General features: G+C 59.7%; 2 protein-coding genes across 6 annotated transcripts; one reads left to right on the top strand and one right to left on the bottom strand.

Moving 5' to 3' along the window:
- Positions 1-799: 799 nt before the first annotated feature.
- On the bottom strand, positions 800-22205 carry LOC144731424 (solute carrier organic anion transporter family member 4C1-like). Of its 3 annotated transcripts, XM_078612450.1 has the most exons (16): positions 21895-22200; positions 19981-21195; positions 16802-18216; positions 16008-16329; positions 14465-14728; positions 13735-13938; positions 13401-13497; positions 12351-12472; positions 11246-11361; positions 10882-11026; positions 10246-10441; positions 9895-10039; positions 6442-6620; positions 5899-5963; positions 5016-5153; positions 2973-3253 (listed from the first exon to the last, which is right to left on the bottom strand). In XM_078612450.1, the coding sequence occupies exons 4-16, from the start codon at positions 16303-16305 to the stop codon at positions 3060-3062; spliced, it is 2163 nt and encodes a 720-aa protein (XP_078468576.1). In that variant the 5' UTR covers positions 16306-16329; positions 16802-18216; positions 19981-21195; positions 21895-22200; the 3' UTR covers positions 2973-3059. The 3 variants fall into 3 exon arrangements, with proteins under 3 accessions (XP_078468574.1, XP_078468575.1, XP_078468576.1); XM_078612448.1 differs by lacking the exon at positions 5899-5963 and having other exon boundaries at positions 800-3253; positions 21895-22205; XM_078612449.1 differs by lacking the exons at positions 5899-5963; positions 19981-21195; positions 21895-22200 and having other exon boundaries at positions 800-3253; positions 16802-19911.
- Positions 20833-25236, top strand: GDPGP1 (GDP-D-glucose phosphorylase 1). 3 transcript variants are annotated; one of them, XM_078612457.1, is made up of 2 exons: positions 20833-21750; positions 23350-25236. In XM_078612457.1, exon 2 carries the CDS (start codon positions 23445-23447, stop codon positions 24675-24677), a length of 1233 nt encoding a protein of 410 aa, XP_078468583.1. In that variant the 5' UTR covers positions 20833-21750; positions 23350-23444; the 3' UTR covers positions 24678-25236. The 3 variants fall into 3 exon arrangements, with proteins under 3 accessions (XP_078468583.1, XP_078468582.1, XP_078468581.1); XM_078612456.1 differs by lacking the exon at positions 20833-21750 and adding an exon at positions 22058-22231; XM_078612455.1 differs by lacking the exon at positions 20833-21750 and adding an exon at positions 22314-22752.
- Positions 25237-25616: the final 380 nt, after the last annotated feature.

The raw sequence follows: 25616 nt of genomic DNA, 5'->3' as shown, positions 1-25616 counted from the left end.
CTTCTGCTCGATCCTTCTCCCTCTCATCCCCCGCTCTTCCCTCCCTTCTCATCAGCTCCCTCTCACCATCATCTCCCTCATCATATCCGCATCATCTCCTTCTCACCATCATTATAATCTCCCTCTCATCATCATCATCTCCCTCATCATCATCATCATCTCTCTCTCATCATGATCATCTCCCTGGCTGGGAGATCCAACTCCTGTCGCCGGGATCACGGCGCAGTCCGACAACCGGCTAAAGGCGCAGCCCCCAAAATGCTCGCTCGCGTTCACGTCATGTATGTATCGACCGGCCGGTGGTCCTCCACCGGAGCAAAACCGCAGAGGGAATTTGGCCTCCTCTTTCACGGTGGCCAGGCGCGGTTGAAGAGGCGGGAGGACGCACACTTTACCCCACCACACGCGACCTGCCCAGCGACTGCGGCGAACACACGGACGCAGGGCAGAGGGCGGCGGCGGTGGAGGGCGATTTGAGGAACTTTCCCCGCAGACTCAGCTGCTGCTACTGCCGCTGCCGCGGCGCCGGCAGACGAAGTGGAATCGGCGAACTCGGGATCGCAAGCGCAGTGGAAGTGCCACTGCAGACCGCCGCACCAGCGCTGCGGGAGCTCCGGGGCAATGGGCCGAGTTCATAAAACTGCTGCTGGAAAAGAGCTTCATGGCTCATCGGATTCCTCCTCCGGTCTAAATGCGGATTCTGATTCGACGCGCGATCACGCAGCGACGACCATATTCATGATGATGCATCGCACCACTGCGAGTACGACACGAATGACGATGCACAAAACGCCACGAGAACTTTACGAAATTCTGCTTTTATTAAACCTCAACGGTCGCGAGCCTCTCTTCAGCGGCGGTGACTTTCTACGCGAGCGTCGCGTGCAGTGGACACGCGTCCGCAGAACTCCGTGACAACACGCACACGCACACACTCATTTATGTTTCTCAAATCACACGAAACCGCTTCCCAAGTGGACACACGCACACACACGTCAACGTTAGCGTAGAGCGAACGTCGAAACCGGACCCCGAGTTGCGCTTGCCTGGAAGCCAACGCCGCCGCAATTGGGCGCACCCCAGAAGGAAGGCAGCGTCGCTGGTGGGATGTGTAAAAACGACGCGTCCATTTGTCACCTTTGTTGGCGCTAACCAATGAGCGTTGGCGGCTGCGGTGGCTTCCATGACATTCGCGCAGGCCAGAGAGAGAGCGAGAGATTTTATTCAACGCCACCAAGCAAAAACGTTGCCGCGAGCTCTCTGGTTCCTGGCGCACCGCAGAGGAGACCGCTGGGGGGGGGGTGAGGGGATCGTGAGGGGATCATGAAAGGATCGGGTGAGCGACTTGTAGGGTGGGAACAGATCAGGGCAGCACGGTGTGGTCGCTGTCACCGGGAAGCGGATGAGGTAGAGATGGGTGGGACCACGGTGACATTGAGATCCGCACACTGAGCCGTCGCCTGTTTTGGCCACACTGCAGCAGCAGTACGTCTCACTGTTAAAGATTAACATTTCAATCAGTAAAGTCACGTGGGTATAAGATAAAATAATAAATCACGACGTTTCAGGCGCAACACAAGCGTCCGTCGTCAGGTGGGACAACCACAGCGAGAAACACTTCAGCAGTTGTTTCTCGCTGTCGCGCCCGAAACGTCGTGATTTCATTTATTTTATTTTATACCTACGTGTCTTTACCGAAAGAACCAAAGAGTATGGATCCCTGCAGTCACGAAAACTTCAAATCTAGATTTACATTTCAATCAACCAATGCTTGCTTTAGACCCCGTGGCGGGGGCGAGCGCGGGGGTGACGCTCGCGCCTCACAGCCAGGAGGGGCTGGGTGAGATCCCCAACCCGGGCGCCTCTCTGCGTCTCTCGCTCCCCAGCCCCCTGGTCTGCGTGGGTTCCCTCCGGGATCTCCCCATGCTGACAAATCGCCTGCAAGTTACTCGACTGGGTTCACGCACGGCAGCAAGCGGTAGCATCGTCCCCGACTGCGAACACCTGGCAGGACCCTCCTGAAAAGTAGTCTTGAGACTCGGTGAGGATCTCCTGGATGATGCAATTGTAGAAATAATCATAATACATGGAGCTGGTAAAAAAAAAAGTGCAGTGTCAATATTCAAATATTAAGAGGCCACGTAATTGTCGACTATCTGTGAGCATAGGCCGGGGATGACGTCCAAACGCGAATCTATACAACGACGGCAGATCAGCAATTCGGGGCATATGAGGTTCGGATGAGGATTTGCATGTTTTATTTGTATAATCATATGATCTTACTTTGTATTTATAGAGCGCCTTAGCTCAAGGTGCCCGATGACATGGTTCTACAAGCGGTAACAAGGGCAGTGGGCAAGGGCCGAGGAAGCAGTGACCGTCACAAGAGGAGGGCACGTGGGGTCACGGAAGGGCTGTAGGGGGGGTTGGAGGGGCGAGGAGAGTGAAGGGAATGGCCAATATAGAAGAGGAGAGGCTTTAAGAGATGAACGGAAGGGGGTTAAAGAGGGAGACTGCTTCATGTTCCGTTTGTTTACCCAGGACAGCCTCACCGAGTCTCGTGACCGTTTTGCAGGAGGGTCCTGCCAAGTATCCACCACAGCTCGTGACGATGGGCCACGCGTGTAATTGCAAGCGGGCACATTTGCGGTGTCGCGTTTTCAAATTGGCACCGCGACGCCGGCACGGCCTAACTCCCGCTGATGGCGTCACGGCATCCCTAACGAGCAGCGCATCCCTAACGAGCAGCGCATCCCTAACGAGCAGCGCATCCCTAACGAGCAGCGCGGGGCGGGCGGGCGGGCGGGGTGGCGCAACATCTTTGGTCGTTAGTGGCGCCGGCTTGAAATCCTCGTCACCTCACAGCAGCGTGCCTCAACATCCCATCTCGAGCGTTCCGATTGCCCTGCCGCGGTCTAGCCAAGAGGATCCCCCCCAGCGGCAGCTGTCCCCGTCTGCTACGGCGGTTCGCTCAGAGGTCAACTTGCTCGAGACATCGCATTCGGCGACGGACAGACCACGGCCGACGACGACGACGACGACGACGACGACGACGCTCGCTAGAGCTGCTTGCTCTCGATGCAAGAGGGGACGTCGCTGTAGCCGCTGTCCAGCGAGCTGGCCGCGGGGTCCGGGAGGTGCGACGAGTCCAGGGGATCTGCGCCGTCCGCCGGGGCGGGCGTTTTCGCCGGCCCCTTGTACACGAGGAAGGCCACCAGGAAGAAGACGATGGTCACCACCTTGCAGCACGCGCCTGCGGGACACGCGCACGCGGGACACGCGCACGTGGGACACGCGCACGTGAGACACGCGCACGCCCGGGGAGGGAAAGGTCGCGCGTCAACACGTCAGGGGTAACGCCGCCGCTCGGCGTGACGTTCCCCACGTCCCGGACAACGTTCCCAACGACATTCCCGATGATCCCGACGACGTTCCCCACGTCCCACGCGCTGCAAGGAGCTTCTCCAGGGAGCGAACTGCGCGCGGAGCAGAGCATGGGACGTTGCGCCGAGCAAGGCGCGACGCAATCCGAAGACTCAAGAGTCGGTGCTCCGCAGTGAAAGCCTCGAAGGTTGGTGGATCACGCAGAGATGTTGTTAAACTCCATTCCCGTGGGCGTCGAGGAGCCGTGCGTACGTGTGTTGAACTTCTTTCGCACCGTACGTAGCCAACCGTGTTAATTGGTACAGCAATGTTTGGTCTATGGGATAGAGTGTTTCCCCCTTACACGTGTGCATTTCGCCCCACGTGTAAACACTCATTAATTGGCCAATAACACCTTCATATATAGAGGACCGCAGACCTTTGGGGGGGGGGAAATTTGGTGCCTGCTGCTGCTGCTGGTGCTGCCTTCCCGCTCGTGACTGCGGTTGCCGCTCGCACCTCGGGGACGTCGGGTGAGGACTGCCGCAGCGTTGCGAGCTGACGACAATATTCATTCTTTGTTGCCGAGTCTCAAAACGCACTTTCAGGTTTTCGCAGAAGGGCCGAAGTTGCTGCCATGGAGTGCGTGCGTGGTGCTGGCCACCCACCCCCTCGCGTGCCACAGAGCCGGCCTTCATAGGTGCTGCTCGCAAACAGCACTTGCCCCTACAGTCTGTTAAGGCTTTACTACTGGGGGATCTTTGTCTTTTGTCTGCGTGCACAATTACCTGTTTGCTCTGTGTCACTTGACACCAGGACAGCCTTGCACATGAGACGTTCCATCTAAAGGAACTATTCATGTTAAATATTTTAACTTATCAAGTAAATAAAAATACCAGAATCCCTCTCCATTGCTTGTGTGTGCGTCCAAATCTTTACCTTTCAATTCCAAACCCCCGTGAGCATTCCTCTTCCCGCACCGCGGCACTCAACGCCCAACGCTCGCCCTGACACTGAATCGCCAGCCCAACGCTAATGATGCATCGAACACAGTCTGTTGGGGAGTCTTTATCTCATCCCAACTGTGTGATGTGCGGGGAATGTTTCAGCATTGGGGATGTTTTGGCACAAATCCCGGTCACACCGCGTGGGTGGGTTGCCAGCTCTGTCCGGAACCTGGCGACGCGGAACCGCCACCATGTGGCAAAGCCCAGCGCTCCGCCAGCGCGAGCCGTGTGCCTGCGGCGCATCCCCGGCAATCATGTACGCCATGTTTAGACTTCTTTCGCGCCGTACGTAGCCAACCGCGCTAAACGGAGGTGCGAGGGAAGGACAACAAACTAAGCACAAAAATCTGTTGTAAAGAAAATTAGTTTTCAATCGAAACTTAAAAGTGCGTAGCTCCAGTGGCTTCCTAACATCGGAAGGAAGAGCGTTCCAGACGGCCGCAGAAGCACATCTGAAAGCGCCACGCGATGCTTTGACCGTCTTTGGAGTTACGCTTCGACGTCACGGCGTCAGATGTAATACTTCCGGTTTAGTTTGAAGGCGTCGGGGGGGGGGGGGGGAAGGGGTGTCCACGTGGCGCGGTTTGCCCCGGGCCCCGAGGCCGTCCACGGCGTGGGGTGTGGGGCCTCCACGCGACGACGTACCGATGGCGAGCAGCAGCAGCGACATGGTGGGGTTGTCGTACGTCCAGCACGCGCCGCGCTCCCCGCACGGCTTCTCGCTCCACAGGATGCACGTCTTGTCGATGATCACTCCGAAGAGGATCGGCCCGGGGATGGTGCCTTCGACGGGCGCAACAAACGAAGAGAATGCACATTCGCGATGATAATCGTCAATGTGATGGTGATCCGTCATTCATTTCTCTTGGGTCGGATCGTCGCATTTAGGTCGTTTAACTCTAACCCTCCGCCACTTGCCAGTGACAATCAAATAAAGTCGTCACGTGATGGGCAAATATGCAAATTGATTTATCAGCAAAAGTCGAGGAAGAGGAGGGATATTGATAACCAAAGCAGCATTTCGACTGTTTAGTCCGACGTTTCGCCAGAGCGTGAATGCTCCTTCCTAATCCGAGTGCTTAAGTAGGCGCCATGACGTCATCGGCACGGCGTCACCGTGCCACAGCACGCGAACCTAGCCTGCCAATCACACAGCCAGACAGCCAGCAATCGACTGTCAGTATTAAACCGAATTACGTGAAGGCAACGGGCTGAGTCAACCCCCCCCCCCCCGCCAACCAGGATGAGAACTCGCAACCTTCCTATTGCGAGCCGCTGGTTCTACCGCCACCATGCCGGTTACAACTCTGACGGTGCTGTTTGTTGCTGGCCGCTTGGGGTTTTGGGCCTTTGGGCGACTCTGGCTCAGTAACCGCGCCGAAACAAGAAACCGCGGCGGTGGTGGCGGCGGTGCCGGTGGTGGCGGTAGTGGAGGCGGGGTGGGGGCGGCGGTGCCGGTGGGGGCGGCGGTGTGGGTCGCGACCCCGTGAGACCCCGTGAGGAGGGGAGGGGCGGAGGGCAACATTACCCAGCGCGCGGATGAAGAGCCACTGCACGCCCAGAGCAAACGAGCGCTGGCTCGCCGGGACACACCTGCGCCACACAAAGACAAAGATCCCCCGTGTAGCCTTAACAGACTGTAGGGGCAAGTGCTGTTAGCGAGCACCTCTGAAGGCCGGCACGGCACACGAGGGGGTGGGTGGCCAGCACCACGCCCGGCCGCCTTTATCTCCCTCGTGGCGATGTTTACACACCGCACCAGGAACTCAATTGAGGCTGAGTTGACCTAGGGGAGGTCCAGGACCGGCTCGGATAATATAATCGTCACTGGTGTTGGTGGCCATGAGGGTCACCGGGTTCGTAGCGCTAACCGCTACCCCACCGCTCCTCCCACGCAGCAGACATTGGGCGTCGTTCAAGGCCAAACTCTCCTGCACTCACCACCACACGGCACTCGGTGGAGAATATCCGTCTCTCCATGGCGGTGGTGGTGGTGGTGGTAGTGGTGGTGGTAGTGTTGGTGGTAGTAGTAGTGGTGGTGGTGGCAGTGTTGTTGCTGCACTGAGCTCACCGCAGCGTGACGTTGATGGCGGGCGTGTTGGAGACGAAGGTGAAGATGATGATGAGGAGGAAGATGCCGAGGAAGAGAGGCATGTTGGTGCACGTCGAGCCGCACTTCCCCGGCTCCACGCTGGGGCCCACGCTGGGGCCTTCTCCTCCCAGCCCGACACAAGAGCAGTTCGCAAAACCCTGCAGCCAGCCAGTCACCATCAACATCACCATCAACATCACCATCAACATCCCCATCCACATCACCATCAACATCACCATCAACATCACCATCAACATCACCATCAACATCACCATCAACATCCCCATCCACATCACCATCAACATCACCATCAACATCACCATCAACATCACCATCAACATCACCATCAACATCACCATCAACATCCCCATCAACATCACCATCAACATCACCATCAACATCACCATCAACATCACCATCAACATCCCCATCAACATCACCATCAACATCACCATCAACATCCCCATCCACATCACCATCAACATCACCATCAACATCCCCATCAACATCACCATCAACATCACCATCAACATCACCATCAACATCACCATCAACATCCCCATCAACATCACCATCAACATCACCATCAACATCACCATCAACATCACCATCAACATCACCATCAACATCACCATCAACATCACCATCAACATCCCCATCAACATCACCATCAACATCACCATCAACATCACCATCAACATCACCATCAACATCACCATCAACATCACCATCAACATCACCATCAACATCCCCATCAACATCACCATCAACATCACCATCAACATCACCATCAACATCACCATCAACATCCCCATCAACATCACCATCAACATCACCATCAACATCACCATCAACATCACCATCAACATCACCATCAACATCACCATCAACATCACCATCAACATCACCATCATTAGCAGCAGCACGGCCGGCGACGTTGCAGTGGTGACGTCACCGTCACTTAGTGGTCAATGGCAGGTGTTGGTGTTGATATTGGAGTGTGTGAGTGAGAGAGTGTGTGTGTAAGTGAGGGTGTGCGTGAGTGAGAGAGCGTGTGAGTGAGAGGGTGTGTGTGTGTGTGTGAGTGAGAGTGTGTGTGTGAGTGAGAGTGTGTGTGAGAGTGTGTGTGAGTGAGAGAGCGTGTGGATGAGAGGGTGTGTGTGTGAGTGAGAGTGTGTGTGAGAGAGTGTGTGTGTTAGAGAGAGAGTGTGTGTGAGAGAGTGTGCGTGAGTGAAAGTGTGTGTGAGAGAGAGTGTGTGTGAGTGAGAGAGCGTGTGGATGAGAGGGTGTGTGAGAGAGTGTGTGTGTTTGAGTGAGAGCGTGGACCCCCCTAGTGGAGCATCTTCGCCGGTTGGAAACATTTAGGCTGGCCTGCCTACGATCCATCCTGGGTTTAACCAGGCTGGATTGTGTGAGGAGCTCACAAGTCCTTGAAAGATCTGGGCAAAGTCCCATCAGTGAGCTCCTCCGGCAGGCAAGGCTGCGTTGGCTGGGTCATGTAGCCCGCATGCCCAGCCACCGCATGCCTAAACAGCTTTTGTTCGGCCGGATCGAGGGGGCTAAACGGGCGCGGCACGGGCTAGAGAAGAGATGGAGTGATGTGGTACAGGAGGACGTGGAGCTGAGTGGACTTGCCGATGACTGGTACCAGCGGTGTCAAGATCGGCCTCAGTGGAGGAGGCTCGTGAAGGACGCTACTGGGCAGTTGGAGGCAGTCGCCCTCCAACAACAACGGAGGGCGGAGGAGCGACGCTCACAACAACGAGCGGAGCGCCGGGTGGCTAAAGCACAGCAAGTTGGCACAGTAGGGGGCACAGGTGGTGCATCAGCCAGTCATCTCGGTCATCTCAGTCAGTCGACCCGTGGCACCTGGGTCTGCCCCGTGACCTCCTGCCAGCGGGCGTTCGACACTTCACGTGGCCTCAGGGTACACATGGCCTGGCACAAGCGTCGTGGTGACGTCACCGCCACTTAGTGGCGAATGGCGGTTGTTGTGTGTGTGAGAGAGTGTGTGTGTGAGAGAGTGTGTGTGTGTGAGAGAGAGTGTGTGTGTGAGTGAGAGTGTGTGTGAGAGAGTGTGTGTGTGAGTGTGTGTGTGAGTGAGAGTGTGTGTGAGAGCGTGTGTGTGAGAGTGAGAGTGTGTGTGAGAGAGCGTGTGTGTGAGTGTGTGTGAGTGAGAGTGTGTGTGAGAGAGAGCGTGTGTGTGAGTGAGAGTGTGTGTGAGTGTGTGTGTGAGTGAGAGCGTGTGGATGAGACAGTGCGTGTGAGTGTGGGGAGCGGTAGTGTAGTGGTTAGCGCTACGCTGCGCTACGAACCCAGCGACCGATTTCAATTCCCGCTCACGGCAAACACCAGAGACATTTATCTGAACCGGTCATGAACCTCCCCTAGGTAGACTCAGCGGCAAATTATTACCGAGTGCGGTGTGCAAGCATTGCCAATAGGGAGACAAAGGCGGCCGGGCGTGGTGCTGGCCACCCACCCCCTCGTGTGCCGTTCCGGCCTTCATAGGTGCTCGCTCACAGCACTTGCCCCAACAGTCTGCTGAGGCTATACGGGGGATCTTTGTCTTTGTGCGAGTGAGTGTGTGGGTGAGAACGTGTTCTCTCTTCCCTGTTCCGTACGGGTCTCCTCCGAGTTCTCCGGCTTCCCCCCAAGGCTAAAACAAAGCCCCGTGCAACGTCACCGGTATTGGCCAAACACGACACCGCCGCCGGCGTAGTGTGGCGAGTCCGGGGAGGGCGCTCCGTGCCTTGAGCGAGAGCACAGTTACACGTCTGCGATTTGACGACCGAGCTACAGTCGGAGAGTTCGTGTATCTTACAACGCTCGAGTCGGTGTGCGTGTGCGGTATTCGCGTGGCCGTGTTTTACGCGCTCGCAGCCTCTGCAGTTGTTCCACAGTCAAGGTGGGGGGGGGGGGGGGGGCGCGTCGCCGCTCTCTCGTGCTCAATTGAGTGACCGGCGCCGTAACTTTTCAGAAATTTGGCGAAACTTTCTCCCGTGATGCCCGGCGCTCAACGGCCGATGCGTCTCGGATCGACGTCGCGGGAAACTTTGACGTCCACGGTGATCGAAGGGGACGGCGCGTAGTTTCCCGCTTCACGGTGAACGCACCGCCGCAGTTAATAACCGGGGCTTTCCTGTCGGATTCGAACCGCGGACACCTGCAGAAAGTGGCGGAAGCGCTTCCGTTGGGCCCTGTGCAGGTTGCGCTTGAATTTCGTAATTCCTCTGGCTGCAAACAGGCATCGAGATGGGGGATTAACCTCAACCGAGTCCGCGACCCCGAAATCCTTTCAGGGCCCGGCACATCGCATCCAGTTCCCTCTCGTCGTAGGCCGCGGCAGGCGACGCGGCGACCGGCGAGTGAGAACCGGCACGCCGGGCGCAGTGGCGTGCCGGGGCGGAATGCGCCGGGTGCGCCGAGCACCTGTGGGATGCTGGTGGTGCAGCCCGCGTAGCAGGCGGAGAAGAACTGCACTCCGTCGTCGGTGCAGACCGGCGCGAAGAGCGAACGCTCGCAGCCGCAGGGCGCGTTGCACTCGGCCTCCAGCATCAGCAGCGCCTCGCCAGACCTGGGGCACACCGCCGCCGCCGCTCGGTCTCTCGCTCAGTCGCTCGCTCGGTCTCTCGCTCAGTCGCTCGGTCGCTCGCTCAGGTCATTGGGGCAGCAGGACCCATGTGTGCGTGCGTACCCGCGCGTGCGTACCCGCGCGTGCGTGCGTACCCGCGCGTGCGTGCGTACCCGCGCGTGTGTGCGTACCCGCGCGTGCGTGTGTACCTGTTGTAGGGCTGCGTGACCCCGGCGAAGGGCGCGTTCTCGCAGCTCGCGAAGTAGAAGACGGCGCAGAGCGCCAGCGAAGCCAACGAGGAGCCGGACGCCAGCAGCAGCGTCCGGCGGCACGACAGGTGCAGCTTGCTGACCAGGAGGCCCCCCAGGACCTGACCCACCACCGCCCCCGGTATGCTCACCAAGCCTAGCGGGGGGCGGGCACGGGGGGGGGGGGCACGGCGGGGGCACGGCGCACCGTTATGTCCACTGCGCCACCCAGGAGAGCTTCACGGAGTCTCAGACGCAGTAGGGGGCGATGCTGCTGCTGCTGCTGCTGTGCGATCGCGATGGAGTAATTTGCAGGTCATTTTAGAGCATTGGGATGTGTGGGCGGTGACATTGCGGGTGTGAGTTTAGCTACGGGAAGAAACAGGGAAGAGCCAACAAACTCTGCACGGAACAAACTCTACAGGGAACAAACTCGACGATGAAGACGATGATGATGACGATGACGACAATGATGATGATGATGACGATGATGACGACGATGATGACGACGATGATGACGATGAAGACAATGACGACGATGACGACAACAATGATGATGATGATGACGACGATGCTATAAAAATGGCAGAGCGCTACCTCCAAGCAGCGCTGCGAAGGAGGACGTCTGGCCGAACTGGTTCTCGATGAACTTGGGCATGAAGGTGATGAACCCAGCGACCACGAGGCCCTCGGTGGAGCCGGCCACCGTCACGCACATGAACACCGCGTTCTTCACCAGCAGCTGGCACGCACACACATGAACACACACATAAACATACACACACACACACACACGAGCACACACATGAACACACACACACATGAACACCGCAAGAGAGAGGGGAGGAAGGGAAGGGATGATCGGGGGGAAGAAGAGGTAGGAAGGGATGAGAGAGGAAGGAGAGGGAGGAAGGGAGGGAGGGAGGAGAGGGGAGGGAGGGAGGGCGGGTGAGGGAGGCACCTTGAAGGCGGTGGGGAAGTCGCGCCAGCCGGAGCCGAAGCCGGCGCGTGCCGTCACCTCCTCGCTGCCGTCCTGGTGCGCCTGGGAGACATAGCGCGCACGCAGCCTCGCCGAGCCTGGGGGCACCAACACACACACGCACACACACACGCGCGCACACACGCACAGACGCGCACACACGCACAGACACACACACACGCACATACGCACACAGACACACACACACGCGCACACACGCACACACGCATGCACACAGACACACGCATGCACATAAAAACAAAGTCCAAATAGAAGGTTGGAGTGAGTGCCGTTAGCAAGCACCCACGAAGGCCGGCATGGCGCGCACTCACCCACGCTCACCCACGCTCACCCACACTCACCCACTCGCTCATTCATCTACCAACCCTGTCATCCACTCGCTCACTCCTTTACCGCTACTCCCGTGGTCACTGTTCCTGTGAAATCCACTCGTTCATTTCTTCTCCAGACACTGACTGTGTCGTCTCATCCACCACAACCAGCACCACCACCACCACCACCGCACTTTGTTCAACCACCACCACACTGCAGGTCTCATCAATAACAACACTCACCCTCCTACTCTCTCATCCACTTGCTCACTCATTCGCTCCCTCAATCATTCACTCACTAAGTTACAACCTCACTCATCCACTCGCTGCAGGTCACAACGGCACTCTCACTCACCCCCACTCACCGATTCGCCCTCTCACTCACAGAACACGCACACCCGCGGACGTGCGTCTCCACACAAGCGTTGGTCACGTGGTCACGTGGTCACGCGGGGAGCGGTGGCGATCCGAGTTCGATCCCTGCTCAGCCGATGACGGTGACGAATATCTGAACCGGCCTCGGGACATCCCCCAAGGCGGACCGAGCCTCCTACGTGTGCCGGGTGCGGCGTGTAAACGTCGGCACCGGGGAGACAAAGGCGCCGTCGCCGACCACCCGCCCCCCCGCTCGGGCGCAGCGCCCGCCGTCGTAGGCGTGCGCTCGCCCCGCGGGTGTGAGCCGGCGGCACGGGGGAGCTCTGCGCGCTCGTGCGCTCGCCCCGCGGGTGCACGGGGGAGCTCTGCGCGCTCGAGACCTGGCAGGGAGCGCGGGAACGCGAAGAGCGGCACGGCGATGGCCCAGGAGAGGAGGCACGCGGCGATGAAGCCGACCCACCAGGCGCCAAGCCAGCGCGAGTCGCTGGGGCTCAGCGGGACGCTGCCGACGCGGGCACGCACGGGGAGACGCACGGAGACACGCACAGACACAGAGACGCACGGAGACACGCACAGAGACAGAGACGCACGGAGACACACACAGACACAGAGACGCACGGAGACACACAGACACAGAGACGCACGGAGACACACAGACACAGAGATGCACGGAGACACACACAGACACAGAGACACAACGGGATACACACATGAGGAGATACAGAGACACACAGAGACACACACACTTTTCAGCACTGGAATGTTTGTTTGGCCAATACCGGTTACACAGAGTGTGTGTGTGTGTACACGTGTGTGTGTCTCCTGTGTGTGTGTCTCCTGTGTGTGTGTCTGTGTGTGTCAGTGTGTCTGTATTGAGCTATGGTGGGGAGCGTGTAGCGGTTAGCGCTACGCTGCGCTACGAACCTGGCGAGCCGGGTTCGATTCCCACTCACGGTCAACACCAGTGACGATTATCTGAACCGGTCCTGGGCCTCCCATAGGTCGACTCAGCCTCAAATGAGTACCGTGTGCGATGTGTAAATATCGCCACTAGGGAGACAAAGACGGTATGGGCGTGGTGCTGGCCACCCACCCCCTCGTGTGCCGTGCCGGCCTTTATAGGTGCTCGCTAACAGCACTTGCCCCTACAGTCTGTTAAGGCTACACGGGGGGATCTTTGTCCTAGCTATGCCAGGGGAGAACTGGAGAACCCGGAGGAAACCCATGCAGAACAAAGGGAGAGAGACCTCCACACGCGCACTCTCACTCACTCGCTCCCACTCACACTCACTCGCTCGCTCACTCACTCACTCCCACTCACATTCACTCCCTACAGAACAGGCTTCAAGAGCACACAAACTCCACACAGAGAGGCACCCGGGTCCGGATTCGAACCCGGGCGCTCGGTGCTGCGAGGCCACGGGACGCACTTGCCGCTCCTGTCCACGTCAATGTAGATGTTGAGCAGCTGCCCTCCGGCGACGTAGCCGATGGCCGGACCCAGCGCGGACATCCCGAAGGCGATGCCTGCAGCACAGAGACAAAGCGAGAGACCGCGGCCCCTGTAGCCGTCGCCACACTCGAGGGGCAAGTGCTGCTAACGATGCTGTTGAGTTGCAACAGGAGCCATGTGCGAGCAGCTGTAGCAGCAGCAGCAGCAACACGGGCAGCAGCTGTAGCAGCAGAGGCAGCAGCAGCAGCAGCAACACGGGCAGCAGCAGCAGCAGCTGTAGCAGCAGGGGCAGCAGGTGTGGTGATAGTCACCGATGTAGAGCGAGGACTGGGCCTGCGTGACGCTCTCGTCCATGAAGGCGGTGCCGAGCGTGTAGAGCGGCGTGCAGCCGGCGCCGTGCAGCAGCTGTCCCAGCACGAACACGAAGAGGTACGCCGAGAGCGAGGGGGCGGCCGCATCGCCGCCCCCCCCGGGCGGGGGGCACGACGAGGAGTTGCGCGTCGCTGAGCACGTCTCTGGGGACGCGGAGTGGAGCCGCCGTGAGTCGGCAGCGGCGGCGTCATCATCATTGTCGTCGTCATCATCGTCATTATCATCATCGCCATCATCATCGTAGTCGTCATCATCGTCATTATCATCGTTGTCATCGTCATTATCATCGTCATCATCGTCGTCGCTATGGTCATCATTATCGTCATCATCATAGTCGACATTATTATCATCATCATCATCGTTGTCATCAACGTTGTCATCGTCGTCATCATGATCATCATCGTCATCGCCATCATCATCGTAGTCATCATGATCGTCATTATCATCGTCGTCATCATCGTCGTCATCGTCGTCGTCATCGTCGTCGTCATCGTCGTCGTCATCGTCGTCGTCATCATCATCGTCGTCACCGTCACAATCATTGTCATTATCATCATCATCCGCCATCATCATCCGGCCGACCCCTCAGAGACACGAATCCGAGAAGCGCCGCTCCTGGGGAGACCCCCCAGCGGCAGGCGCCTCCCCCCGCCCCCACGAGCGACCCACCGAGCCGTTCGTCGCCGAGCCGGTAGGGCCCGGCCGTGAAGTGCGGCAGCGCGAACACGAGCGATCCGGCGCCCATGACGACGGCGCCCAGCGCCAGCCAGCGCGGCTTGTGCCCGCGGCCGCCCAGGAAGGTGACGGGCAGCGTGCAGACGCAGAAGGCGATGTCGTAGCCCGCGGACACGAGCCCCGTGAGCGAGCTGCGCAGGTCGAAGCGCTGCTCGATGGTCGTGATGCTCACGTTCACCAGCCCGTTCACCGCCGCGCCTGCACGCGGCACCGGCACGGCGGGAATTCCCCGTCGCTGTGCCCTTCCCATCCCTCTCTCTCGCTCTGCTGAATCCCTCCCTCCCTCTCGCTCTGCTGAATCCCTCCCTCCCTCTCGCTCTGCTGAATCCCTCCCTCCCTCTCGCTCTGCTGAATCCCTCCCTCCCTCTCGCTCTGCTGAATCCCTCCCTCCCTCTCGCTCTGCTGAATCCCTCCCTCCCTCTCGCTCTGCTGAATCCCTCCCTCTCTCTCGCTCTGCTGAATCCCTCCCTCCCTCTCGCTCTGCTGAATCCCTCCCTCTCTCTCGCTCTGCTGAATCCCTCCCTCCCTCTCGCTCTGCTGAATCCCTCCCTCCCTCTCGCTCTGCTGAATCCCTCCCTCCCTCTCGCTCTGCTGAATCCCTCCCTCCCTCTCGCTCTGCTGAATCCCTCCCTCCCTCTCGCTCTGCTGAATCCCTCCCTCCCTCTCGCTCTGCTGAATCCCTCCCTCCCTCTCGCTCTGCTGAATCCCTCCCTCTCTCTCGCTCTGCTGAATCCCTCCCTCTCTCTCGCTCTGCTGAATCCCTCCCTCCCTCTCGCTCTGCTGAATCCCTCCCTCCCTCTCGCTCTGCTGAATCCCTCCCTCTCTCTCTCGCTCTGCTGAATCCCTCCCTCTCTCTCTCGTCGTAGCAGCAGCAGCATGAGACCTCGACATTGGCATCGAGATCCTGGGCCACATGGCTGCTACTATCACGTGCAAGAATAGCATAGGGGGATACTGCCCATGCCATCCACTCGCACGCAGAGACAAAGTTCCCCCGTATAGTCTCAACAGACTATTGGGGCAAGTGCTGTTAGCGAGAACCTATGAAGGCCGGCACAGCACACGAGGGGGTGGAGGGCCAACACCACCAGGACCGGTTCAGATAATCGCCACTGGTGTTGGCCGTGAGCGAGAATCGAACCCATGTCGCCGAGTTCGTAGCGCAGCGTAGCGCTAACCGCTACACTACCGCTCCACACAGACACACACGGATACACACACACAGATACACAAATAGATAAACAGACACACACACACACACACAAACAGATACACAGACATATAAACAGATACACAGACACACACACAGATACACAGATACACAAAGACAAAGATGCACACACGCACATATACACAGAACCACACACAGATAGACACACACACAGACACACAGTTACTCACACAGAGACACACACCACCACACACAGACACAGAAAGAGGGGGGGGGGGCCCGCCCCCACCCTCTCGCAGCACTCACCCTGCAAGGCGCACATGAGTCCGAAGAACAGCAGGTAGCCCTTGGGGTTGTTGCAGACCTGCAGGCAAGAGGGCCTCACACGCCACCACCCACACGGACCCTCGCCAGCCTCCTCCTCCTCCTCCTCCTCCCGCTCCTCCTTCCTCCTCCTCCTCCCGGCTTCGTCGCCTTCCGGGCCGGCGTGGCCGCTTCTCCCCTCGGCCGGTGCAGGCTCCTCGGCGGCACGACGACCCCCATCATCCTCCTCCTCCTCCTCCTGCTGCTCGTAGGCCGGGTTCGGGACGCCCCCGAGAGCCATGGGGAAGAGCCGGCAAACCGGGGCCTGCCGGGCACACGCCCAGACAGAGACCCCCCACGTGGTCCACGGAGGCTGTTGGGGCGAGTGACGTTGCGGCGTACGAGCGGGCGGTGTGGCCGGCACCGTGCCGCCTTTGTCTCCCCAGTGTTGATGTTCACTTCACACGACACCAGGTACTAATTTACAGCCGAGTTGATCTAGGGGAAGCCCAGGAGCAGTTTCAGATATCACTCGGCACTGACGTTAGCCATGTTTGGGAATGAGACTCGGGTCGGAAATCCACGTTCCATCCGCTGCTGGATGAAGACTAACAAATATAAAGGGGCATACAAATCAGAGCGTGTCGTTAAGATGCAGTCGCTCTGGGTAGAGGCAGAGGCACGCTGGGAGTGTCAGCAGCAGCATGTGAATAGACTCGCGCAGAGACCCATGCACTCACAGCGAGACCCATAGACTCGTGTACAAACCCATGACTCCCTCCCTATTAAATAATCACCTGTCACGGTCCGTGCTGCGTGCGTGCCGTGCCTGTCGGCGCGCGTCTCCCGCGGTCGACGCGTCCCGTCCTCCTCCTGCGCCTCTCCTCCGCAGAGTGGCGGCGCGCCCCGTGCCGCCCGGCGCCAGCGAGGTGAACTTAAAACTCACACGGACTTTGTCACGTAAACTCACGCGCACGCACGCGGGTTCACCTACAAGACGCCACAAACGTTATCGGGTGCCGTGCGTGACCCGCAACGGCGCGGCGCCGATAAGGCGGTGACTCCACGAGGGCCGCACACGACTCCAGAGCCGCCGGCGGCCCCCGTCGTCGCCGGCGGCGCGGCACGCCAAGGGCGCTCGCCGCGCGCAACCGTACGACGAACAGAGCAAAGAACGTTTTGAGATGACGAACCTTCGGTTGCGTGTGCCTCTCCGCAAAAACCACGTGTTTATACTTGTACACCTCCCATCCGCCACCCGGGCCTCCCCAGTTTCGACATGCAGACATGCAGTGTCTCATCAGGAGAGTCAGGCTGCTTAGACCGTTGGTTCAACACAAGCAAAAACTCTGGACTCGTTTCAACTTGCAGTGTCTCTTCAGCAGTCAGACGTGCTTGAACAGATGCTGGTGAACGGCCGGATGTTTAGTGGCAGTTGTGGAAATGATCATTAACGCAATAATTGAGCGGACAATTTAAATCCTTCACCTTTCCTCTCCACATAAAAAAAAACTCAAGAGTCGTTTCACACGTCCTATCGGCCACACATGCTTGCCAATAAACATCTGGCAGCTCTCCAGCATCGGTTGAAGCAATCCCAACCTTGCCGATGAGACACCAAAAGTCGAAAGGGGTCCAGAATTTTTCTCGAATTCAACGAAAGCTGGCGCTATGACGAACTCGCGGGAAGGAAGACCGCGTGGGCGATGGGACTTGTAAATAGAAACCGCTTTGTTTTTTACTTTACTTACGTGGAGGGCGGACGTGGGAAAGAGGGAGACGGAGCGCTCTGCCCGGTTATCAACACGGTCGGTGTTGAGCTGCCCCGTGCACCGGGCCAGCAGATAGCAGCGCAGATAACAGCAGCGCAGATATCAGCGCAGATAGCAGCGCAGATAACAGCAGCAGCAGCAGCAGCAGGAACAACACGAGGCGGCTCGCGGGGACAAAGTCCGAAACGCTGGACTTGAGTCGGGGTGTGGCAATCACGGAGGGTGGCCGGGCTCTCGACGCGAAGTCACCTGGGGACAGCGGGGGTCAGCTGGTGTTCACCCCGTGCGGACCGAGCGCAGGACGGACGCGCGATGATCCCACGCGCGTACGGACCGAGTGCTGCACCCACGCGCGTACGGACCGACCGCGGTGAACCAACGCGTGGCCCGGGCGGATCGGCGTGGGAGCGGGCGGCGAGCGGAAGGTCGCGAGTTCAATCCTAGGTTGTGGTGGGCAGGTCGATTCGGCCCATCATTCCTCCCTCCGGGGGCAATAAAATCAATACCACGCCACTCGCGGAAGCTCAATAGAGACTTGTCCGCGCCTGCCATAGCGATGTGGAATTTCAACCACTGGCTCTGCGGGGGCTGTAACCGGAAGAGGAGCATCCTAGGCCTTGACGTGGCTCATGTGAGCAGCAGGAGTTAACAACACAAACGAACCATCACGGCCGTCTCGAGTGTGGAGAAGCCAACAAAGTAACTGGGCAGACGGTTCGCCTCCTTCCCACATCTGCTCCGCCATGTGAACCAACTCCAAGTCATTGTTTACACATCTCACCAGCCACACGGACTTCTGCCAGAAGCATTGGTTCGGGCTTGCCTGGTTCGGGCTTGCCTGAGGCTCGCCTGGACCAATGCTTTTGGTGAACTGCCAATCCCCTTCAACGATAAAGCAGAGAAGCGAGCAGTGGAACTGTTGAAATTGAATTTTTATTCTTCACGTGACGCTGCACAGCTGCACAGGGGCAGGGAGGAGGCCGGGTGCTCCTGCACGTAAGCACGTTGAACTTCGTTCGCACCGTACGTAGCCAACCAGGCCAATCGGAGGTGCGGGGAAGGACAACAAACCAACAACAACAACAACAACAGCCGCCATTCGCCACTAAGTGGCGGCGATGTCACCACGGCGCTTGCGCCAGGCTATGTGCACGTTAAGACCACGTGAAGTGTCGAACGCCCGCTGGCAGGAGGTCACGGGGCAGACCCAGGTGCTATGGGTCGACTGACTGAGATGACCGAGACGACTTGCCGATGCATCACCTGTGCCCCCTACTGTGCAACTTGCTGTGCTTTAGCCACCCGCTCGTTGTTGACTAAACAACACCAGAACCACGCACGCACAGACGCGATAGCGAGAGATTGTGACCCAAATTTTGTCACGAGGGCACTGTAATACCTGGGGCGGACTGCCCCCCAGGTCTTGCTTCACTGCACTTCATAGAATTCGAAGCAAAGCAGTCACAGTGATGACAATGTTACTGCGCTTGTTCACGTATGTTGAACTTCTTTCGCACCGTACGTAGCCAATCGTGCTCGTCGGAGGTGCGGGGGAAGGACCCTGTAGGAAAGCCTCACCGAGTCTCTTTTTCACGAGGGTCCTGCCAAGTTGTCGCAGTCGAGGGAGATGTTGCCGTGTGATGCCAATTGAGTAATTTGCTGGTTGAAACTAAAATAAAACTAAATTATTTTTTATTTCACCAGGTAAGGCCCTACTGAGCTATGTGGCTCTTTTCACAAGCGACCTGGCCACAAATGATAGCTAAACGAAGTGGCTTATCACGTGGAAATTTATATCAGCAAAACACACGTTTCTAAATGTGGAGGGAAAAACCGGACGATCCGGAGAAGAGAGAGAGACAAGACATGCAAACGCCAAATATACAGCAGAAGGCGTCAGGGTTGAGATCGAACCCGCTATCTCCTGCATACCAGGCGAGGGAGTTCACATCTCGCCACCGTGGTTAATTTACAAGCACTGCGATGTGGTTTCAGCCAATACCGGTTACATTGTGACTCTTATATATAAATATATATTTGGCTATGGGAGAGAGAGAGAGAACACACAAACTCTGCGGGATAACGCGCCCGAGTCGGCAATGGAACCCAGGCCGAGTGTTACCACTGCGCTGCCCCCCCCCCCCCCCAACGGTGCCACTCACTGCCCCCCCCCCCCCCCACGGTGCCACTCACTGCGCTCTCACCGAGACCCCGCGGAGCAACCACGGCGGTGAACCCGGGCCGATGAACGACGCGGGGGCCAGATGCAGAGCAGGCCGCTCGGCCCCGCACCGATAAGGAGCACTGCGACCGTAAACTTGACGGCGGCGATAGCGCGTCCCGTTTGTAGCGCGTCCCGTTTGAAGATCTTATCGCGTGATCCGCCCATCTTGGACGAACGACCGCTGCGCCACCGGGGAGTCGGGGCGGCGGCCCGGCGGGAGGGCGATCGCCGCTCGTTGCGCAGATTCGCGGTTCGACCCCGGCGGTCCGCCCCGGTTAACGCTGCGGAGCGTAACATCCGTGTTGGTCGGGGTCATCTCCGTCACCGACGCAGTCGCCTCATTCACGTTCATCTCGTTCACCTTGCTCGTCACGTGCGTCACGCTCAACTCCGCAGGCCGAGCAGGAGGACGGCGGTGGCGGCGATGACGGTGACGTTCGGCGACTGGACGGCCAGGGTCGGCCTTCGGTCGCTCGAGGAAGTGCCGGCTGCCGCCACAGGAACCCCGTTGGTGCAAGTGGCCCCGCGTGTCCCCGCTCGCGCCGTGTCCCCCTCCCACGCGCAGTCGCGGGTCACCGCTGCGCCGCCGCTCGGCCCGCTCGCGGCTCCGAGCTCCGGGGACGAGGTACGGGCGGAGCGCGCGGAACGCGCGGACACGCCGCAGCCTGTGCTGGGCGGCCAGCGTGACGGCGTCGAGGTCCATGACGTCCCCGGGCCACGCACGGCGCGAGCGGTCGGCGCGAGCGGTCGGCGCGAGCGGTCGGCGCGAGCGGTCGGCGCGAGCGGTCGGCGCGAGCGGTCGGCGCGAGCGGTCGGCGCGAGCGGTCGGCGCGAGCGGTCGGCGCGAGCGGTCGGCGCGAGCGGTCGGCGTGAGAGGACGGGAGCGCAGCCTCGTCGCCAGAGTGACCCAGCTGGCTCGCCGAGCGAGCAGATCTCGACTTGGTTGTTTCAACTCCGACTTCTACTCGGCGTCTTTTTGTCGCTTACTTTGACCTCTGGTCGCCCTGCTTCGTACTTTGCTTCGCTGCTGTACTTTGTGTTGTTGTTGTTGATGTTGTTGTTCTTGGTGACCCGGGTCACGTGTGCAAACGAACACCGCTGCTGTTGGCCCGGTCTCTCTCTCGAGCTCTCGGGCCGTTCCACAAACATCGCCGCTCGTCGCGAACGAGTTCAGCGGCTGCAGGACACCAGGACCCTGGGATGGGAGATGGGAGGGGGTGGGTAAAGGCGCAGCTCTGCAAGTGTTAACGAACTGTGTGTGCACGTTGCACCTTCTTTCGCACCGTACATTGCCTACCGTGCTAATCGGAGGTGCGGGGGAAGGACAACAAACTAAACACAAAAATCAGCTCGAGAGAAATGCGTTGGTCAATTTCGACGACTTCAAAGTGCACAGCTCCGCTTCTTCACATCGGACGGAAACGCGTTCCACACGGCCGCAGAAGCACGTCTGAAAGAGGTAACGGCGCAGCCCTGAAAGTGCTCGCTCAAGCCGCTGCTGGCAGAAGGGACTCGGCTACAGGGAGCTCTCTCTCTCGAGGGGGGGGGGGGGGGTATTTGGCCTCCTCTTCCACACTCACCAGACGCCTTGGAACACGCGGGGCGTGACCCACGCCTTGACCCCCCCCCGCCCACAGGCGACCTGCCCCCCTCACGGGCGTGCCCGCGGTACGGCTCGGGGACACTCCAAGTGCCGCGCCGGGTGATCGACTCGGAGGTCCGGCGCGCTGCTGACCACTCCACTGTCGCGGTGAGTGTAGGGAGCGGTGGCGCAGTGGTGAGTGTGGGGAGCGGTGGCGCAGTGGTTGGCGCGGTGAGTGTGGGGAGCGGTGGCGCAATGGTTGGCGCGGTGAGTAAGGGGAGCGGTGGCGCAGTGGTGAGCAAGCGCACTGACCGGCGTGGTGAAGTATGGTCAGACGGCCTCCGTGACCGGCAGCAGCGTGGCCTCCATCCAGCAGTGGATTGAGAAAGGGGGAGGGAGGGGGGGGGCCGTGAATGGCGGGATCCCACGGGGGGCGCAGTGCCACTGTGCCCGACAGCTGTGCCACCCACGTGGTTCGCGCGTGCGGCGACTTCCGGGTCGCCACGTGGAGGGGGAGAGGCGGGGGGGGAGGAGGTCGCGCGCCGCGTCCCCACGGCGCTCTCCCTCGTCACTTTGCTCGATCCGCTGCTGGACGAGCGCCTTCCTCCGCGCGCCGCGACAGCCCCGCGGCTCGTGCAGGGACGGCCCCGTGAGTGGGGGCCGGGGGGTGGGGGCCGGAGGGGGGGTCGGATCGTCCCGTCCCGCCAGCTGATTGCGGGAGTCGAACTCGCGCCACCGCTCCCCCGCATACCGAGACAGCGTGAGGTCGTCATCTCGCGGTGGACAGACGCGTCGTCACCCAACACCGCGAATGGACGGCTCGTTCGCGGTGTTGGATGATGCGACGTGATGTTGATCGTGTGCCAGGGCTTGTCCGCTGCCGCTTGAAGGCTGACGCCCACGCCGCCATCAATCGGCACGCGCGGTTCTCCGACGCCGCAGCCGATTCGATTCCATCGCTCCATCTCCGCGGTGGCGCCTCTCGCGCGGTCTCTCCTGAGGCTGCCATTCCATCGTGAGCCTCGTCCCCGGCATCGCCACAGGCGGTGTGCGGTGCCCAGGCCCCACTGCTCGATTAATGTACAATGGCGCTCAGCTCTTTGCTCGGTCCACTGCTGGATTAAGGTCGTGCGGACTGCGACGGGACACGACCACGGATGGTCAGCGCGGGTTCGTTAAAAGGGGCCCCCCCCACCAACCGGTTGAGATGTCACTCGCCACTGACGTTAACCGTGGCCGGGAATCGAACCTACAGGAGGGGAACAAGTATTTGATCCCCTGCTGATGTTGTACGTTTGCCCACTGACAAATAAATGATCAGTCTATCATTTTAATGGTAGGTTTATTTGAACAGCGAGAGACAGAATAACAACAACAAAATCCAGAAAAACGCATGTCAAAAATGTTATAAATTGATTTGCATTTTAATGAGGGAAATAAGTATTTGACCCCCTCTCAATCAGAAATAATTCTGGCTCCCAGGTGTCTTTTATACAGGTAACGAGCTGAGATTAGGAGCACACTCTTAAAGGGAGTGCTCCTAATCTCAGCGTGTTACCTGTATAAAAGACACCTGTTCACAGAAGAAATCAATCAGATTCCAAACTCTCCACCATGGCCAAGACCAAAGAGCCCTCCAAGGATGTCAGGGACAAGATTGTAGACCTACACAAGGCTGGAATGGACTACAAGACCATCGCCAAGCAGCTTAGGTCGCCAGGTTCACAGCACGACGCTAACCCCCCCCCCCCGTCCTGTGCACTGCAGTCGGGGTGGAGCACGTGGCTCGCACTGCGGAGGCAGCCGTGAGGGTTGGTGGATCACGCGCGCGTCGTCGTCGCCGCCCACGCGTCCACGGGGCCATGTCGGCGAGCGGCGCTGCCGGTGCTGGCCGCCCGTCCCCGCCGCCCGAGGTGTTCCGTTACTCGGACGCGGATCTGCGGAGCGGCGCCTCGGGGCGTCGCTTCGACGAGGCGCTGCTGCGGCTGTGGGACGAGCGCATGGAGGCCGGGGGGGCCTTCCGCTACGCGCTGCGCACGCCGCCGCCCACGCGCCGCCTGCCGGGGCCCTTGGGCCTCCTCGTGCAGCTGAACCCCGAGCGGGCCGCCCTGCGCCGGCCCGCGCAGGACGCCCGGCTCCTGGACCAGCCCTTCCAGCCGGAGCTGTTCAACTTCACGCGCGTCCCGCCCGCCGAGATCCTCCTGGAGATGCGGCGGAGCGACGACGCGGCCGAGTCGCCGGGCGACCTCGTGCTGGTCAACGCGAGCCCGCTCGAGCGCGGCCACGTGCTGCTCGTGCCGGCGCCCGGCCTGCGCCTCCCGCAGGCGCTGACCGAGCGCGCCGCCCGGCTCGGCGTCGACGCGCTGCTGCTGAGCTCGCGCCGGGGCCTGCGCGTGGGCTTCAACTCGCTGTGCGCCCTCGCCTCCGTCAACCACCTGCACCTGCACGCCTACTACCTGGAGCGCGCTCTGCTGGCCGAGCGGGCGCCCGCGGCGGCGGTGGAGGAGGGCGGCCCGCTGCACGAGCTGGGGCCGCCCTCCCACCCGGCGCGGGGCTTCCTGCTGTACGAGGAGGAGGCGAGCGCCGACGCTGCGGGGCGGCTGGCGCGCCGCCTGCACGCCGTCGCCTCGCGCCTGGCGCTCCGCGGCTACGCGCACAACGTGTTCGTGTGCCGGGGGGCGCCGCCCGGCCCGCCGCGGCCGCGCGACGACGGCGGCGTCGCACCGAGCGGGGTGCGCGCGCTGGTGTGGCCGCGCGAGCCGTGCCCCGGCGCCAAGGAGCTGGCGCCCCGGGCGGAGGAGGAAGACGGCGCCGCGCGGTTCAACGTGGCGCTGTGCGAGCTGGCGGGGCACGTGCCGCTGGCGAGCCGCCGCCTCTTCGAGACAATCACCGAGGCGCAGGCGGCTGGCGTCATCGGCGGACACTCGCTCGCCGAGCAGCCGTTCCGAGCGCTGGCCCGCGAGCTGGCGGCGCTGCTCCGGGAAGACGCCGCCGCGGGGACCGGGGACGACCGCCGCGGAGCGTGCGGCGCTAGCGACGGGGGTGGCGCAGCGTGCGGCGCTAGCGACGGGGGTATCGCAGTGTGTGAACCTTGAGTCGTGTTCTGTGCCAATTAGTCGTGGACAGAAACTTGTGATGAGCTGTGCAGGAGCATGCTGGGTAATGAGAGATGTAAATAAACGTTGCGTTTCACGACGCGCCAACACAACCTGCCGGCCTACTGTCCCACTCGACTCATCTTAAACCCCAAGTAGTTGTCCAAGCGGATTCTGTACAGGTTTTGATCTTCTGCGTCTCAGCAGCAGTTCGAACAAGAGAAATATTACGATTCGCAAATGCTTCCTGGGTTAGATTGCGTGAATACAATGCCAATGTGTGCCTTGCACCCTCCTCCACCCGACACGGCCAAAGAAATTAAGCGGCGACGCGAACAGACACGCCGCTTGCTACGGCTGTGTTGGACGTGTGTGGATCGCTATACCCACACACCGGTGCACTGAGAAACCATAATGCTATTCACCACGCGCGCGCACGCGTTCACGCGATGGCCTCATTTATTTGGCTGTGTCGGGCGGAGGAGGGTGTACGACACAACATTGGCATTGTACTCGCGCGGTGATCCGACCCCCAAAATAAATCCATTTCGAATTGTAACATCTGTCGCGAAAGCCCACCTCTTCTGTCGCCAATTCACAGCTGTCAACCCCTTATCTGTGCCTACCTTCTTACAGACCAACTCAGACCATATTAGAAATCTCAACGTTCATCCTACAAAATACCATCACAATGGAGAAACAAACATTTTTTGCCCGGATTGAAACGGTTGTACGCCGTATGGACCTCAAATCTAATACTTCCCTGCACAAGAATACGGGGTAAACCATGTGTTGAGAGCTATGCCAATGCTCTTCCCCTCCTACAAACTACCCTCTTATCGCTGTCACTCCGACCTCCATCCTTGCACTCCCGCTGCCATCCAAGTCGTTGCATTCTGTGTCACCGTTTTTGTAAGCTGCGTGAAGCGCCTAGATGCA

Source organism: Lampetra planeri, chromosome 39 (assembly GCF_965212315.1).
Source record: "Lampetra planeri chromosome 39, kcLamPlan1.2.h2, whole genome shotgun sequence".
Taxonomy (NCBI): domain Eukaryota; kingdom Metazoa; phylum Chordata; class Hyperoartia; order Petromyzontiformes; family Petromyzontidae; genus Lampetra; species Lampetra planeri.
This window is presented reverse-complemented; position numbering and strand designations above follow the sequence as displayed.

What these genes read in the sequence shown, in the direction of transcription:
- LOC144731424 (XM_078612448.1), bottom strand. Translation starts at nt 16,305, where the DNA reads ATGGCTCTCGGGGGCGTCCCGAACCCGGCCTACGAGCAGCAGGAGGAG. An exon ending in GCTCGGCGACGAACGGCTCG is followed by an intron (nt 13,939 to 14,464) that starts GTGGGTCGCTCG and finishes CCGCGTCCCCAG; the next exon opens with AGACGTGCTCAGCGACGCGC. An exon ending in CTTCGCAGCGCTGCTTGGAG is followed by an intron (nt 10,442 to 10,881) that starts GTAGCGCTCTGC and finishes GCCCCCCGCTAG; the next exon opens with GCTTGGTGAGCATACCGGGG.